At 34.9% G+C, this 18,772-nt stretch overlaps 1 protein-coding gene across 1 annotated transcript in view; it reads left to right on the forward strand.

The window, feature by feature from the left end:
* LOC123551461 (protein CMSS1-like) overlaps window positions 1–18,168 on the forward strand; it is a 31,843-nt gene extending 13,675 nt beyond the window's left edge. Inside the window, exons 6-7 of the mRNA XM_045340415.2 lie at window positions 11,919–12,006; window positions 17,969–18,168. Of these exons, the coding sequence (XP_045196350.2) occupies window positions 11,919–12,006; window positions 17,969–18,144 (264 nt within the window). The 3' untranslated portion in view covers window positions 18,145–18,168. The remainder of the gene's footprint in view (window positions 1–11,918; window positions 12,007–17,968) is intronic.
* The last annotated feature ends 604 nt before the right edge of the window (window positions 18,169–18,772 follow it).

Here is an 18,772-nt window from a genome sequence, read left to right on the forward strand (position 1 = left end):
ACATTGTCTCAAACTATTCCAGTCTGAGAGTTTGGACTTTAGCAAAGTTTCACCAATGGTTGCAAGTACTTGTGATTCTTTGCAAGACTTGTTAGAGTGTGAAGGAGTTTTTGTTGACAAACTGTTTACGTTCACTGTTGAAGAAAGTGGTAGTGTTTTGTACAGACGCCCTAGTGAAGAGTCTGTCAGTAAAACTGTTAATGAAGGGATTAAAAGTAACATTGAGTTTGATGGTTTTGAAACAGATAGTGATGATGCTTCAACGAGTCAGAGACAGTCGTGATGTTACAACTGAGATATTATCAGCAGCAGAAGGAATCTTTGCCTTCTATTACCAGAAAATATGTGAATGCTATAACGCAAAACCTTGAAAACAGATTTGAACAGAAAGAATTAATGCAGTGTTTGGAAGTGCTTTTCCCAAACATTACAAAAATAACATCAATTGGAAGCTACGGTGAAAAGGAATTGCGTATTGTGGCTGAGAATTTCACACTCAGACAGCCATAATGTTGTTGACTGCATGTCTGAATACAGACAGTACAAAAGACTTGTGTATGTAGGCAGTTACAGTAACAAATCTCTAATTGAAATGTATGCCATCCTTGAAAACAAATTCTGAGAACTACCAAATATGTTTCTTTGCTTAAGTGCTGTGCTGTTCTACCTATGTCCTCTGCTCAGTGTGAACGTGGATTTTCCACGCAGAACAGAATCAAAACAAAGCTTAGGACACGCTTAAATAATAGGTGTTTGGTTGACTTGATGCGCATTTCTGAGGATGGACCAGCATTGAAGCAATTTGACTTCTCTAAGGCTGTATGTAAATGGCAGAGTGTAAAGCTTCGTAAACTTTATAGCAAGTGAAACTCTGAAGGTCTATAACCGGTATAGGACGGTCATTATGACCGGCCCTGGTGCCTGTTCACGCCGGTTCAAATAATATTTTATCATCTGATTTACATGCTCACTGTGTGTGTTTGTATTTGATGCATCATTTGATTTACATGCTAACTACCGGTGTGTGTGTTTGCATTTGATACCAAATAATATTATATCATTTGATTTACATGCTCACTATGTATGTTTGTATTTGATGCCAAATAACATTATATCATTTGATTTATAATAACATGGCCACTGTGTGTGCTTGTATTTGATGCTTGGCATTTTGTACTTGTAAATAAAATATGTATTGATTTGAAATGTTATTCCTTTTTGTCATACCATCAAAACGGTGATATACAGTGTAATTAATGACTATTTTGACCCGCAGCCTCACTTCTCCCTGTTCTGAAAAAACTTCTCCCTATTTTCACTGGAGGGAGAAATCACTTCTCCCAATTTTTCTGGGCCAGCTTGAACCCTGGACAACAGACATTTATATGTAATTAAAAAAAAAAACCGATCACAAACAAATTTAAATAGGAAAATATTTTGATTTTATCGTTCTACAAGTTTTTGAAATCGAAAGTAAGTTGTCGTCTGCTTTGTGAAATTGCCGATTTTTCATGAAGATTTCTTTGAAATTAGTTTACTAAGATGTAATGACAGGGTACACTTTAATGTCAGATACTGTGAAATGCTGTTAAACTGTCTTTGCATCATAATATTTTTCAAAAATATTGTTTAAACTGGACATTCGACGACTTTTAGAAAAAGTGTAACCATATCCGGATATAAAATTTTGGATACCCGGATATGTCTATTACAAGTGCTAAACTTGCTTTTAGACTGTTGTAAGTTAAAAACTTTGCCCGATTTCATTTATTTAAGTGGAAGTTTAAACTTTATTTTCTGTATATAATATGTTACAGGTATAAATTTATAAATATCAAGTAGCCTACATGGAGAAGATGTGTACTGAAATTGTAACAAGTAAAATAGGCCTAAACACATAGATATTGTTATTCAGTATGCAATTACAAAGAAATGTTACAAGTTGAAAATCAGTGCCAAGTAAAATACAAACAGCAGAATTTTTAGTTAATAAATAGGTGCATTAGAGATGACAGACATAGCCTATTAAAAGACCATACCTAAAGTGTGCCAAAAAACATGCCTAAATTATGCCAAATTCCATGCCTAAAGTGTGTTAAAATGCACTGTATGCATGGACCAGTTATATTTTTTTCCCGGGGGAGCACGGTCCCGGACCGACCACCACCCCAGAAGTGCCCTTTTCAGTGCCAGCACCCTGCTCCTAGCTGGAGCACTGAATTTGGTCAGAATGATTGCCTTGATCAAGTCAAGATCAAGTTTGAATATAGGTCATTTTGGGTCAAAAACTAGTTCACTAGTTCAAATCAAAGAAAAACCTTGGACTGCATTTTACTTATGATCTTCATGAAATTAAGTCAGAATGATTGACTTGATGAAATCTAGGTCATATTCGAATATGGGTAATCTTGGATCAAAAACTAGGTCACTAGGTCGAATTTAAAAAAAACTTGTGACTGCATTTTACACTGGATCTTCAAAAAATTTGATCTGAATATTTGTCTGGATGAAATTTGGGTCAAAATAGAATAAGGGTCATCTTGGGGCAAAAACTAGGTCACCCAGTCAAATCAAAGAAAAAACCTTTTGTAAGAAATATGTGCTGCATTTTACACTGGTTATTCATAAATTTTCGTCATTGCATTGATAAAATCTAGGTCAGGTTGGAAGATGGGTAATCTTGGGTCAAAAACAAGGTCGCAAGGTCAAATCAAAGAGAAACCTTGTGTATGCAAAAGGGACTGCATTTTACACTGGATCTTCATGAAATTTGATCACAATGTTTGTCTTGCTGACCTCTAGGTTAAGTTTGAATAATAATAATAATAATAAAATCTTTATTTAATGAAGGTAACATACAAAGTGTACATAACATGAAAATGAAACGTAAACTTATTTTCAGTATGGCCTTCAGTTAACAACAACAACAATACACATGTATACAAACATTTACGATAAATTTCACAAAATCATATTTAAAAAAAAATAAAAAAAAAATAGATATATATATATATATATATATATATATATATATATATATATATATATATAAGTGAGATATTAAAGAAAAAACATCAACGAAATGCCTTTCAAACACACTGGATCCCGGAAGGATACAAGAACATAAAGATAAAATTATAGAGTATGAGAAAAAATATATGTTCAAACAGTGTCAAAAGTTTAATTATAAACCCGAGCGCTTTCGGCTTTTTAAAAAAGCCTTTTTCAAGGGTAGCATAAATCAAAACAACACAGCAACGGCGTTTTGATTTATGCTACCCTTGAAAAAGGCTTTTTTAAAAAGCCGAAAGCGCTCGGGTTTATAATTAAACTTTTGACACTGTTTGAACATATATTTTTTCTCATACTCTATATATATATATATATATATATATATATATATATATATATATTTATTTATTTATTTATTTATTTATCAATGATCAATGTATTAAATACATTAGAAGCTTCCCATTCATCCATCCGACAGACACTCGCATAATTATAAGACTATTAAAGAGAAAAAACGAACAACAGCAAAACAAAATAATAATAAAATAACTGACATCATGATTTGTAAAAACTGTAATAATATAATTACTTTAAGCACTGGACTGTAACATGAACAGATGTAGTTTGATATTATTTTTGAATGTTTGTAATATATTTGATTCCTTAATTTCAGCCGGTAATTTATTCCAAATATTAACGCTGAAGTACGAGAATGAATCTTTAAGATAATTTGTACGAGGTGTTATACGCAAAACAAGATCTTTGTGAGCTGTTGATCGTAGATTATGCAATTTATTATTTGAGACACTTAATATTTCAGTCATGTAGATCGGTACCATGTTATGCATAGATTTGTAAACCATCAGAGCTGTGTGATATTTTATCCTGTTACTAAATTTAAGCCATTTTAGATCATTAAAAAGTTCTAATGTAGGTGACCTTATCGGTCTGTTAAGTATAATCTTGGCCGCTCTTTTTTGTATTACTTGCACTTTATTTATGTAACATTTTGTATCTTTTCCCAAAATAGTACAACAATAATCGAGAATGGGAAGGATATATGCATTATAGTACTTCAATTTTGCTTCTTCGCTAAGATAAAAGATGATATTTTTCAGAAGTGCAATTTTTGCATTCAATTTTTTACATACATTGTCTATCTGAGCATGCCAATTTAGTGTATTATCTAGATAAATACCTAACATTTTTAAATCTGGGTCAAAAACTAGGTCATCCAGTCAAATCGAAAAAAAAGCTTGATAACATTTTGTAAGAAATATGGGCTGCATTTTACACTGGTTATTCATAAATTTTAGTCATTACATTGATAAAATCTAGGTCAGGTTGGAAGATGGGTAATCTTGGGTCAAAAACTAGGTCGCAAGGTCAAATCAAAGAGAAACCTTGTGTATGCAAAAGGGACTGCATTTTACACTGGATCTTCATGAAATTTGATCACAATGTTTGTCTTGATGACCTCTAGGTTAAGTTTGAATAATAATAATAATAATAAAATCTTTATTTAATGAAGGTAACATACAAAGTGTACATAACATGAAAATGAAACGTAAACTTATTTTCAGTATGGCCTTCAGTTAACAACAACAACAATACACATGTATACAAACATTTACGATAAATTTCACAAAATCATATTTAAAAAAAAAAAAAAAAAAAAAAAATATATATATATATATATATATATATTTATTTATTTATTTATTTATTTATTTATTTATCAATGATCAATGTATTAAATACATTAGAAGCTTCCCATTCATCCATCCGACAGACACTCGCATAATTATAAGACTATTAAAGAGAAAAAACGAACAACAGCAAAACAAAATAATAATAAAATAACTGACATCATGATTTGTAAAAACTGTAATAATATAATTATTTTAAGCACTGGACTGTAACATGAACAGATGTAGTTTGATATTATTTTTGAATGTTTGTAATATATTTGATTCCTTAATTTCAGCCGGTAATTTATTCCAAATATTAACGCTGAAGTACGAGAATGAATCTTTAAGATAATTTGTACGAGGTGTTATACGCAAAACAAGATCTTTGTGAGCTGTTGATCGTAGATTATGCAATTTATTATTTGAGACACTTAATATTTCAGTCATGTAGATCGGTACCATGTTATGCATAGATTTGTAAACCATCACAGCTGTGTGATATTTTATCCTGTTACTAAATTTAAGCCATTTTAGATCATTAAAAAGTTCTAATGTAGGTGACCTTATCGGTCTGTTAAGTATAATGTTGGCCGCTCTTTTTTGTATTACTTGCACTTTATTTATGTAACATTTTGTATCTTTTCCCCAAATAGTACAACAATAATCGAGAATGGGAAGGATATATGCATTATAGTACTTCAATTTTGCTTCTTCGCTAAGATAAAAGATGATATTTTTCAGAAGTGCAATTTTTGCATTCAATTTTTTACATACATTGTCTATCTGAGCATGCCAATTTAGTGTATTATCTAGATAAATACCTAACATTTTTAAATCTGGGTCAAAAACTAGGTCATCCAGTCAAATCGAAAAAAAAGCTTGATAACATTTTAAGAATATGGCTGCATTTACACTGTTATTCATAAATTTTCGTCATTACATTTGATAAAATCTAGGTCAGTTTGGAATGGGTAATCTGGTCAAAAACTAGGTCCAAGTTCAAAATAAAAGAGAAACCTTGTGTATGCAAATAGGGACTGCATTTTTACATTGATCTCATGAAATTTGATCACAATGTTTGTCTTGATGACCTCTAGGTTTTAAGTTTGAAAAAATAGACAGCAAATCAAAAATAACTTTATTTAATGAAGGTAACATTATAATGTACATAAACTGAAAATGAAAGACTAAACGTATTTTTTCCATATGGCCTTCAGTTAACAACAAAAAACAATACATGTATACAACATTACGATAAATTTCACCCAAATCAATTTAAAAAAAAAAAAAAAAAAAAAAAATATCATATAATTAAGAATAATACTTTATTTACTTATTTATTTCATTTATTTATTTATATAAATGTATGTATTAAATACTTAGAACTTCCCAATCATCATCACACAGACACTCGATAAGTTAAGGACTATTAAAGAGAAAATACGAACAACAGCAAAACAAATAAAATAAAATAGACTGACATCATGATTTTAAAAACTGTCATAATAAATAATTTAGCACGGACTGTAACATAACAGATGTATTGATATTATTTTAGTTTGTATAATTTGATTCCTTAATTCAGCCGTGTAATTTATTCAAATATTAACGGCTGAAGTACGAGATAGAATCTTTAAGATAATTTGTACGAGGTTGTATAACGCAAACAAGATCTTTGACTTTGATCGTAGATATGCAATTTATATTTGAGACACTTAAATTTTCAGTTCATGTAGATCTGGTAGCCATGTTATGCATAGATTTGTAACATCACAGCTGTGAGTATTTTATCCATACTAAATGTAAGCCATTTTAGATCATTAAAATAGTTCTAATTAGCTGACTTATCTCTGATTAAGTATAACTGTTGCCGCTCTTTTTATTGTATACTTGCACTAATTTATGTCAACATTTTGTATCTTTCCCCAAACTAGTACAAACATTTTATCGAGAATGGGAAGAAAATGCATTTATAGTCACTTCAATTTTGCTTCTCGTCTAAATAAATAGATGATATTTCTCAGAAGTGCAATTTTTGCAATTCAATTTTTACATACATGTCTATCTAGCATGCCAATTAGGTCAATCTAGATAAATACCTAACATTTTTAAATCTGGGTCAAAAACTAGGTCATCCAGTCAAATCGAAGAAAAAGCTTGATAACATTTCAAAGGCCATGTTTATGACCAGATCTTCATTAATTTTGTCAAAATGTTTATTTTGAGCTCCTTATGCCTGATTTTGAATCTGGTCATCTAGAGTGAAAAACTAGGATCACCATGTTAAAAATCAAAATAGAAAACTTGTTATGCAAAGGGCTGCATTTTCATTTCAAGTGTCATGAAATTTTGTCATGAATGTTTATATCTGCAGAAATCTCAAATAATTTTATCTGGTCACATGGGTTAAAAACAGCCACCAGCAAATCAAAGAATAAGCTTGTTTACACTCTAGGGGGTGGGGGCACATTTTTAATTCTATTTTCATAAAACTTGATCAGAATGTTTTTTATAAAGACTTGGATTATTTCGAATCTTTGTCACATGGGGCCAAAAACTAGGTCACTAGATTAAATCAAAGGAAAAGCTTGTATACACTCTAGAGGCCAATTTTTTGCTCCAATCTTCCTGAAACTTTATCAGAATGTTTGTTTTTAAGGAATTTTAGACATGTGGGGTTAAGCAATAGGTCATAGGTCAAATTAAAGAAAATACTTGTTTACACTCAAGAGACCACATTTTTGGTCCAGTCTTAATGAAAATTGGTCAGAATATTTGTTTCCATTAAATCACTAGGTCAAACATGTTTATGTGTGTGTTTATAAGGTGAGCGACCTAGGGCTATCTTGATCCTCTTGTTTTTCTTTTTCTGTCACTCTGTAAAACTAGAATTATGGCCCTGAACATGGTCAATAAAAGTTTGTTTTCCATGTATAAATACAATGGCCCGGAACTGTTAAAAAGTTTCATGATGATAACTGGTGAACTCTTAGGCTTTGGGATATAAATTTTGGTACATAGGTGTAACATTATAAAATACTGGTCAAGTTCAACTTCGAGGTCAAGGTTACAATGACCCAGAACAGAAACTGTTGATAGGGAGGTTGGTCATGACCAGCAGATGACCTCTATTGATTTTGAGGTCAGTAGGTCAAATGTCAATGTCACAGTGACCTGGAACAGTTAACCCATTTTCAGTTGATAAATTGAGAAGGCTTGGGTCTAGGATCATGAATGATAGGAGGTTGGTCATGACCAGCAGATGACAGGGCCTTATTGTGGGTAAAAATATAAGTTAGATATTGGTAAAATTATAAGGGAATGTAAAATTTCTGCGTTATTTCAAAAGCTACTACCTTCTGCACAATAATTTTGGTTCATTTATAAGAATATCTTGCAAAAATCTTATGTCAATAATTTTGTACCACAAGTCACTTTCAGAGTACTGACTTTTTTTATGAATTTTTGAGAGCTAAAAATATTTGGGTTAGTCCAGGGCTTTTTTCCTGTCCAGTCTGTAACTCAACCATCCATGAAGAGATTTTCATATAATATGGCACAAGTATTGCCCATAATAAGACAATGTGTCTTGCACAAATATCAGATCCCTAGCTTAAAGGTCAAGGTCACATTTAAAGGTCAGAGGTTAATAATGTCTTAACAGGGTCTGTTTCGTGTCAGTCCAATGTGGGATTATAATATGACTTAGCACAAGTGTTCCCCATAATCAGATGATGTGTGGTTTATAACACTCTGACCACTCTTACTCAAAGGTCAGGGTTTAGGGAGAGGACAACCTTAAGCTTATAAAGCTTCCTGTCCAATCCTTTATTGTATATTTGTAATCATGTAAAAATATTGCAAAATAAAATGTGTTTAAACCAAAGGTCAAGGTTACACTTTTAGGACAAAGTTAATAGGGTTCATCCCTGTCTGGTCTATAACTCTTGTCATCTGTTAAGAGATTTCAGTATTACTTGACACAAATGTTCCCCATAATTACATATTGACTTGTCTTGCGTGAAACCCAGACCCCTTTTTAGCTCGACTATTTGAAGAATAAGTAGAGCTATCCTACTCACCACGGCGTCGGCGTCGCACCTTGGTTAAGTTTTTCGTACCAGTCCACATTTTGACAAAGTCTTTTGAGATAAAGCTTTGAAACTTTCAACACTTGTTTACCATCATCATGGCCAGTTATAGGCAAGAGCACGTAACTCCATCAAGGATTTTGGCTGAATTATGGCCCCTTTTGACTTAGAAATCATGGTTTAGTTTTTCGTACCAGTTCATATTTTGACAAAGTCTTTTAAGATAAAGGTTTGAAACTTTCAACACTTGTTTACCATCACCATGGCCAGTTATAGGCAATAGCACATAACTCCATCAAGCATTTTGGCTGAATTATGGCCCCTTTTGACTTAGAAATCATGGTTAAGTTTTTAGTACCAGTTCATATTTAGACAAAGTCTTTTAAGATAAAGCTTTGGAACTTTCAACACTTGTTTACCATCACCATGTCCAGTTATAGGCAAGAGCACATAACTCCATCAAGAATTTTGGCTGAATTATGGCCCTTTAGAAATCTGGGTTAATATTTCGTACCTGTCCATATTTTGACAAAGTCTTTTGAGATAAAGCTTTGAAACTTTCAACACCTGTTAACCATCACCATGTCCAGTTATAGGCAAGAGTACATAACTCCATTGAGGATTTTGGCTAAATCATGGCCCCTTTTGACTTAGAAATCTTGGTAAGGTTTTTGGTACCAGTTCATATTTTTAGCTCACCTGAGCAATGCTCAGGTGAGTTTTTCTGATCGCTCGATGTCCGGCGTCCGTCGTCTGTCGTCCGTCGTCTGTCAACATTTAGCTTGTGTATGCGATAGAGGCTGTATTTTTCAATTAATCTTCATGAATATTGGTCAGAATGATAACCTTGGTGAAATCTAGGCCGAGTTCGAAAATGGGTCATCTCAGGTCAAAAACTAGGTCACTAGGTCAAATCAAAGAAAAACCTTGTGTATGCGATAGAGGCTGTATTTTTCAATTAATCTTCATGAATATTGGTCAGAATGATAACCTTGGTAAAATCTAAGCCGAGTTCGAAAATGGGTCATCTCGGGTCAAAAACTAGGTCACTCGGTCAAATCAAAGAAAAACCTTGTGTATGCGATAGAGGCTGTATTTTTCGAATCTTCTTCATGAATATTGGTCAGAATGATAACCTTGATGAAATCTAGGCCGAGTTCAAAAATGGGTCATGTGGGGTCAAAAACTAGGTCACTAGGTCAAATCAAAGAAAAACCTTGTGTATGCGATAGAGGCTGTATTTTTCAATTGATCTTCATGAATTTTGGTCAGAATGATTGCCTTGATGAAATCTAGGACGAGTTCGAAAATGGGTCATCTCGGGTCAAAAACTAGGTCACTAGGTCAAATCAAAGAAAAACCTTGTGTATGCGATAGAGGCGGTATTTTTCAATTGATCTTCATGAATTTTGGTCAGAATGATTACCTTGATGAAATCTAGGCCGAGTTTGAAAATGGGTCATCTGGGGTCAAAAACTAGGTCACTAGGTCATATCACGTAAAAACCTTGTGTATGCGATAGAGGCTGTATTTTTCAATTGATCTTTATGAATTTTGGTCAGAATGATTGCCTTGATGAAATTTAGACCAAGTTCGAAAATGGGTCATTTGGGGTCAGAAACTAGGTCACTAGGTCAAATCAAAGAAAAACCTTGTGTATGCAATAGAGGCTGTATTTTTCAACTGATCTTCATGAAATTTAGCCAGAATGATAACCTTGATAAAATCTAGGCTGATTTCGAAAATGGGTGATCTGGGGTCAAAAACTAGGTCACTAGGTCAAATCGAAGAAAAACATTGTGTATGCAATAGAGGATGTATTTTTCAACTGATCTTCATGAAATTTGGGCAGAGTGATTGCCTTGATGAAAACTAGGTCGGTTTTGAATATGGGTTATCTGAGGTCAAAAACTAGGTCACTAGGTCAAATTAAAGAAAAATCTTGTGTATGCGATAGAGACTGTTTTTTTTCAGTTGATATTTATGAAATTTGGTCAGGTTGATTGCCTTAATGAAATCTAGGTCGAATTTGAATATGGGTCATCTGAGGTCAAAAACTAGGTCACTTGGTCAAATCAAAGAAAAAACTTCTGTATGTGATAGAGGCTGTATTTTTCAGTTGATCTTCATGAATTTTGGTCAGAATGATTGCCTTGATAAAATCTAGGTCGAGTTTGAACATGGGTCATCTAGGGTCAAAAACTAGGTCATATCTAAGAAAATGCTTGTTTTATGGCAAGAGACCAATTTTTTGGTCCAATCTTAATGAAAATTGGTCAGAATATTTGTTTCCATGAAATCACTAGGTCAAACATGTTTTACACTGTTATGGAGTGTTTCTTAGGTGAGCGACCTAGGGCCATCTTGGCCCTCTTGTTTGTAAAGTGTTTGACATATGGCTTTGAAACTTTTATCACTTGTTTAGTATAATAGTCTCTATCTGTAGGAAAGAGAACATAACTCTGTCATCTATTTTGGCTGAATTATGGCCCTTTTTGGACTTTGAACACTTGTTTATCATTATGATTTCCATCTGTAGGCAAGAGTACATAACTATTTTGACTGAATTATGGCCCTTTTTGGACTTTGAAATTGGCTCATATATTGCCATTTAGTGCAAGACTTATCGAAATCAAAGTAATACAGGAACATTGTTTGTCTAATCTATTTATTTCTTTTGTCTGAATATCTGTGGAAATATTTTGACCCCATTCTTCAATAAATTCAACATCTATTAAAGTATTATATTACTTGGCACAAATGTTCTCCATATTTAGATGCCTTGTCTTGCACAAAACCCAGACACCTAATTAAAAGGTCAAGGCCACACTCCAAAGCACAGGTCAGTATGTTTCGAAGTGCTTTCATATCAGGAAGCCATCCAGCTGACTTCAGAAGGTCAGTGGTTCTACCAAGTTGCCCGCCTGTGATGACAAATGCTCATATGGACACCTGGGATCTTCCTTCACCATCAATCTGGAATGGCGACATTTTACAGATAATTGTGTTTGTGTGCTGTTAAATCAAATAGAAAACTTCTCTATTGGCAAACAGTTCTGAATAGCCGAATTTGCTGTCTTTCCATCAGCTTTTGTTTATATAACTGTTTATATTGGTTTTTCAGTTAGCTGACCAACAAAAGTTTTTGAAGAAGGCAGTGTGTCACATGGGTATAGGTACTCCAAACAGAATATTAGCTCTTGTCAAATCTGGTAAGATATATTAAACTTTATTTTTGAAAACTGAGACTGCACAGTCTTAAAAGTGCTAAGATTTGATGCCCATTCTTAAAAAGTCCTAAAAAAGTCAAAAACATTTTTAAGGTTGAACTTTTTCGGCAACCTTCATTTTTCTGTCATATCTTTGTTGCTATTGCTTATATCTTACTGTAAGTTCACATAAATATTGTTCAGCATTCAAACAAAGTATTAGCAGGGGCTGGGACCATTATACCCAAGGTCACGGTCACAAAGTTGTTATACTTGGAATTATTTTCATGTTAAATATTTTCGAAAACTTTGTTTATAAACATATCTTTGGTACTTTAAATGATAATGACTTGAAATTAAAAGTATTTCTTTATAATCATCATCTGCATGTGTGGTTACAAACGCCATAACTCTAATTATAATTTTGACAGAATTATGCCCCTTTTGTAAGTTTTTTTGCAATCTTCGCTTTCTGGATATGACTTTAATGCGATAAAAACTTGAAACTTAAAATATATCTTTATCATCATCATCTGCATGTGTGGTAACAATCCCCATAACTCTGTATTTTTGACCAAATTATGCCCCTTTCATACTAAATTTTTTTAACAAACTTTGTTTTCTGGACAAAACTTTGGTACTATATAAGATAATGACTTGAAACTCATCTGCATATGTGGTAACAATCCCAATAATTATGTCTCCCCCAGGAGACATATTGTTTTTGCCCTGTCCGTTCTTCCGTACGTCACACTTCATTTCCGAGCAATAACTGGAGAACCATTTGACCTAGAACCTTCAAACTTCATAGGGTTGTAGGGCTGCTGGAGTAGACGACCCCTATTGTTTTTGGGGTCACTCAATCAAAGGTCAAGGTCACAGGGGCCCGAACATTGAAAACCATTTCCGATCAATAACTAGAGAACCACTTGACCCAGAATGTTGAAACTTCATAGGATGATTGGTCATGAAGAGTAGATGACCCCTATTGATTTTGGGGTCACTCCATCAAAGGTCAAGGTCACAGGGGCCTGAACATTGAAAACCATTTCCGATCAATAACTAGAGAACCACTTGACCCAGAATGTTGAAACTTCATAGGATGATTGTACATGCAAAGTAGATGACCCCTATCGATTTTGGGGTCACTCTGTGAAAGGTCAAGGTCACAGGGGCCCGAACATTGAAAACCATTTCCGGTCAGTAACTTGAGAACCACTTGACCCAGAGTGTTGAAACTTAATAGGATGATTGGTCATGAAGAGTAGATGACCCCTATTGATTTTGGGGTCACTCTGTCAAAGGTCAAGGTCACAGGGGCCTGAACATTGAAAACCATTTCCGATCAATAACTAGAGAACCACTTGACCCAGAATGTTGAAACTTCAAAGGATGATTGGTCATACAGAGTAGATGACCCCTATTGATTTTGGGGTCACTCCATCAAAGGTCAAGGTCACAGGGGCCTGAACATGGAAAACCATTTCCGATCAATAACTAGACAACCACTTGACCCAGAATGTTGAAACTTAATAGAATGATTGGTCATAAAGAGTAGATGACCCCTATTGATTTTGGGGTCACTCCATCAAAGGTCAAGGTCACAGGGGCCTGAACATGGAAAATCATTTCCGATCAATAACTAGAGAACCACTTGACCCAGAATGTTTAAACTTCATAGGATGATTGTACATGCAAAGTAGATGACCCCTATCGATTTTGGGGTCACTCCATTAAAGGTCAAGGTCACAGGGGCCTAAACATTGAAAACCATTTCCGGTCAGTAACTTGAGAACCACTTGACCCAGAATGTTGAAACTTCATAGGATGATTGTACATGCAGAGTAAATGACCCCTATTGTTTTTGGGGTCACTCCATTAAAGGTCAAGGTCACAGGGGCCTGAACATTGATAACCAGTTCCGATCAATAACTTGAGAACCACTTGACCCAGAATGTTGAAACTTCATAGGATGAAGATGACCCCTATTGATTTTGGGGTCAGTCTATTAAAGGTCAAGGTCACAGTGGCCTGTTCATGTAAAATCATTTTTTGGAAATAACTTGAGAACCACTTGACCTACAAAGTTGAAACTTAATAGGATGATTGGACATGCAGAGTAGATGACCCCTATTTATTATTCCCCCCTTTGAAAAAGGAGGGGTATATTGTTTTGCAGATGTCGGTCGGTAGGTCTGTCGGTCGGTCGGAATGTAGACCTATCCGTTTCCGGATGATAACTCAAGAACGCTTAGGCCTAGGATCATGAAAGTTGATAGGGAGGTTGGTCATCACCAGCAGATAACCCCTATTGATTTTGAGGTCTGTATGTCAAAGGTCAAGGTCACAGTGACCCTGAATAGTAAAACGGTTTCCGGATGATAACTCAAGAACACTTGGGCCTAGGATTATGAAAGTTGATAGGGAGGTTGGTAATGACAACTGGATGACCCCTATTAATTTTGAGGTCTGTATGTCAAAGGTCAAGGTCACAGTGACCCTGAATAGTAAAACGGTTTCCGGATGATAACTCAAGAACACTTGGGCCTAGGATCATGAAAGTTGATAGGGAGGTTGGTAATGACAATTGGATGACCCCTATTGATTTTGAGGTCAGTATGTTAAAGGTCAAGGTCACAGTGACCCTTAACAGTAAAACGGTTTCCGGATGATAACTCAAGAACGCTTGGGCCAAGGATCACGAAAGTTGATAAGGAGGTTGGTCATCACCAGCAGATGACCCCTATCGATTTTGAGGTCTGTATGTCAAAGGTCAAGGTCACAGTGACCCTGAACAGTAAAACGGTTTCCAGATGATATTTCAAGAACGCATGGGCCAAGGGTCACGAAAGTTGATAGGGAGGTTGGTCATCACCAGCAGATGATCCCTATTGATTTTGAGGTCTGTATGTCAAAGGTCAAGGTCACAGTGACCCTGAATAGTAAAACGGTTTCCGGATGATATCTCAAGAACACTCGGGCCTAGGATCATGAAAGTTGATAGGGAGGTTGGTAATGACCAGAGGATGACCCCTTTAGATTTTGAGGTCACTAGTTAAAGGTCAAGGTCACAGTGACCCTGAACAGTAAAACAGTTTCCGGATGATAACTCAAGAACGCTTAGGCCTAGGGTCACAAAAGTTAATAGGGAGTTTAATCATGACCAGCAGGTGACCCCTATTGATTTTGAGGTCAGTATGTCAAAGGTCAAGGTCACAGTGACCAGGAACAGTAAAATGGTTTCCAGGCAATTACTCAAGAACGCTTGGGCCTAGTGTCAAGAAAATTGATTGTTAGGTTAGCCATGACCAGCAGATGACCCCTATTGATTTTGAGGTCATTAGGTCAGAGGTCAAGGTCACATTGGCTAGGAACAGTTAAATGGTTTCTGATCTTCTTGTCCAAAACCATAGGGCCTAGGTCTTTGATATTTGGTATGTAGCAAAATCTAGTGGTCCTCTACCAAGATTGTTCAGAATATTTCCCTGGGGTCAAATATGGCCCCACCCCTAGGGTCACATGGTTTATATAGACTTATATAGGAAAAAAATTTGAAAATCTTGTCCAAACCACAAAGTCTGTGGCTTTGGTATTTTGTAATGTAGCATCATTTAGTGGTTCTCTACCAAGTTTGTTCAAGTTATTCCTCTTGGGTCAAATATGGCCCTGCCTCAGAGGTCAAATGGTTCATATAGACTTATATAGGGAAAAACTTAGAATCTTCATGTCCATAACTTACATCATTCAAATTTGGACCACATGTATAGTTTTGAGTGGCAAGATGAACCTTGACATGAGTTGACCTTGATCTTGACCTAGTGACCTACTTTCACATTTCTGTACCTACAGCCTTAAAATTTGGACGACATGCATATGTTTGCGTACTGAAAAAAACTTTGATCTTGTTATTGACCTAGTGACCTACTGTCACATTTTTGAAGGTACAGGCTTCAAATTTGGACCACATGCATAGTTTTTTGTTCCAAAATAAAATTTGACCTTGATTTTGACCTAGTGACCTACTTTCACATTTCTCAAGCTACAGCCTTCAAATTTGGACCACAAGCATAGTTTTGTGTACTGAAATGAACTTTGATCTTGACATTGACCTGCTGACCTACGTTCACATTTCTGAAGGTACAGGCTTCAAATTTGGACCACTTGCATAGTTTTGTGTTCTGAAATAAAATTTGACCTTGATTTTGACCTAGTGACCTACTTTCTCATTTCTCAAGCTACAGCCTTTAAATTTGAACCACATGCATAGTTTTGTGTACCGAAATGAACTTTGATCATGAGATTGACCTAGTGACCTATTTTCACATTTTTGAAGGTACATGCTTCAAATTTGGATTCATATTTTTGTGTTCTGAATTGAAATTTTACATTGATTTTTATCTATTACCTACTTTCACATTTCTCAAGCTACAGCCTCCAAATTTGAAGCACATGCATAGTTCTGTCTACCGAAATGAACTTTACCTTGAAATTGATCTAGTGACCTGCTTTCACATTTTTCAAGCCACCCCTTTCAAATTTGGACCACATACACATTGTTTTGTACCTAAATGAAATTTGACCTTGATTTTGACCTTGAGCTAGTATTGAAATTTGGAACATTCAAAAATGGCTCAGTGGATGGCGCCAAGATCAATCTGTAATCTCTTGTTAGGTTAATAGGTTAAAGGTCAAGGTCAGATTAAACCAGAATGGTAGAATTTTTGTTTACAGTGAGCATATAATTTCTGTTCCTTGTGCAATTACTGAATGCATCAAGGGGGGCATTTCGTGTTCGACGAGCTCTTGTTTTGAGGTCACTTGATCAAAGGTCAAGGTCACAGAAGCCTGAACAGTGACTTGAGAACCACTAGGCCAAGAGTGTTGAAATTTGATGGCGCTCTTTTTGTTAACTGTGTGAAGAAACGATGTGAAAAAGTGATAAATCTGGCAACCTTTTGAGTTTTTTAGGATTTTTTAATGACATGGGCATCAAGTTTAAGCACTTTTAAAAACATTACTGTTACCAGAAATAAAAGAAATTATAAATAACAGAAAAACATCTGTATTCTTTACTAGTCTTCATCAGAAATAATAGTTTGAACTGGTGCTGTGCCCTCAATAACTTTTTCACAAATAAAGATAAGCATGTCAAACTTAAAACCAAGTGAAGATGATTTATGTGGCCACAAACTAGGCATTATAGTTTGAAAAATCCTAAGATATAAAACACTTTTTAATGGTAGAGCTCATCTGAACTTTGGTTTTATAAAATCTTGAGGAAGAGCAAGTTCTCCAGTGGATTCGTCATTGGTACATCACAATAAATGTTGTGGTATGTAAGAGATGTGCCACTCCTGTCCAGTTCAAAGACATAGTTTTTGTAGAAATACAGACAACTGACTATTGAAAAACTTAGTCCAGTTTTACAGTCTACTTACGTATTAAAGTAATTGTTAGTATAACAACAGAAGTTTGCAACAAACATACAAAACTGCAAAAGTGAACTCTAAATAAAATAACTGAATTTACAAGTTTTATTGTTTATTAAGCACTGTCTCATCGTATACACTTCGTGTCAAGTGCTGTACCTGCAAAATACGAAAAGTTTCCAAAATTACCTTGCAGATGAACATTGAAACTGAAAAATTACGATGATATTTTGTGTTAACATACACATAAATATATCTTTTAATTTTTGGATAAAATAAAATGAAAAATAGCATATTTTAAAACAATATCATGAACACCGCAATTCGCAGCGATTTCACCGCAAAACAGTGTGTTTGGCGAGCACCGTGTCCAGACACGCTGTTCACCACAATTTGCGGTGAAATCACCCAGCTGCGTGGTCAAATTTTTTTTTAACACGCTAGTCTGGTATCACGGTGATAGGTGTCCATTGGAACTTTTCACTTTGGACGTACTGTAACTCTAGTGGATAAAGCATTTCTGTTGGGTATTTCAGGTCATTTAAAGCTGGACAAGTTGATGGCTATTGTTATAGATTGGAACTGGAGAGATATAAAGAAACACAGAGTGATAGATATTCCAGAGATCAGAGGAGAACTTGCTGCATTATTACAAACATATCTTATACCACATATAAAGACACACTTGAATTGTAAAATTGGAATACTATAGTATTAAAGTTATTATTAAAGATTAGTTACTAGTTTTGTGACTTTTGCCGAATTAAATGTAAATTGCCCTGATGGCTGTTCAATGTATGTACCGGCTACATATTGTCTGGATATACACGGAGCAGTAATGCCCGTGTCAATAACTTAAAGGTAAAGTCACATTTGGAGTTTAAAGGTCAAATATGGCAATAATTGACCTTGTCCAGACAATAAGTTTGTCATTGATTGTAGGGTTTTAAAATAACTTGGCACAATTGGTCACCGCCTTGAGACAACTTGTCGCGCACAACACCCTTGTCAATATCTTAAGGTTAAGGTCACACTTGAAGTTTAAAGGTCAAATATGGCTATAATTGACACTGTCGGACAGTAACTTCGTCGTTGAATGTGGGATTATAAAATAACCTGGCACAATTTATTTGGCACAAATGTTTGTCTCAGTTTCATGTGCAACTTCCAGTCCTTTTGACAGCTGGTGGGCTCGACATGTTGCCCGTGGGCATCTGGTTTAACTAAACATGACCATTTGTTTTCCTTGATGATTCTGTTTATCTTTTGCAAGACCTTATCCTTTCTATGGAGGCCTCCATGGCCGAGTGGTTATGGTCGCTGAATTTAAATCACTTGCC

Source organism: Mercenaria mercenaria, chromosome 4 (assembly GCF_021730395.1).
Source record: "Mercenaria mercenaria strain notata chromosome 4, MADL_Memer_1, whole genome shotgun sequence".
Classification (NCBI taxonomy): Eukaryota; Metazoa; Mollusca; class Bivalvia; order Venerida; family Veneridae; genus Mercenaria; species Mercenaria mercenaria.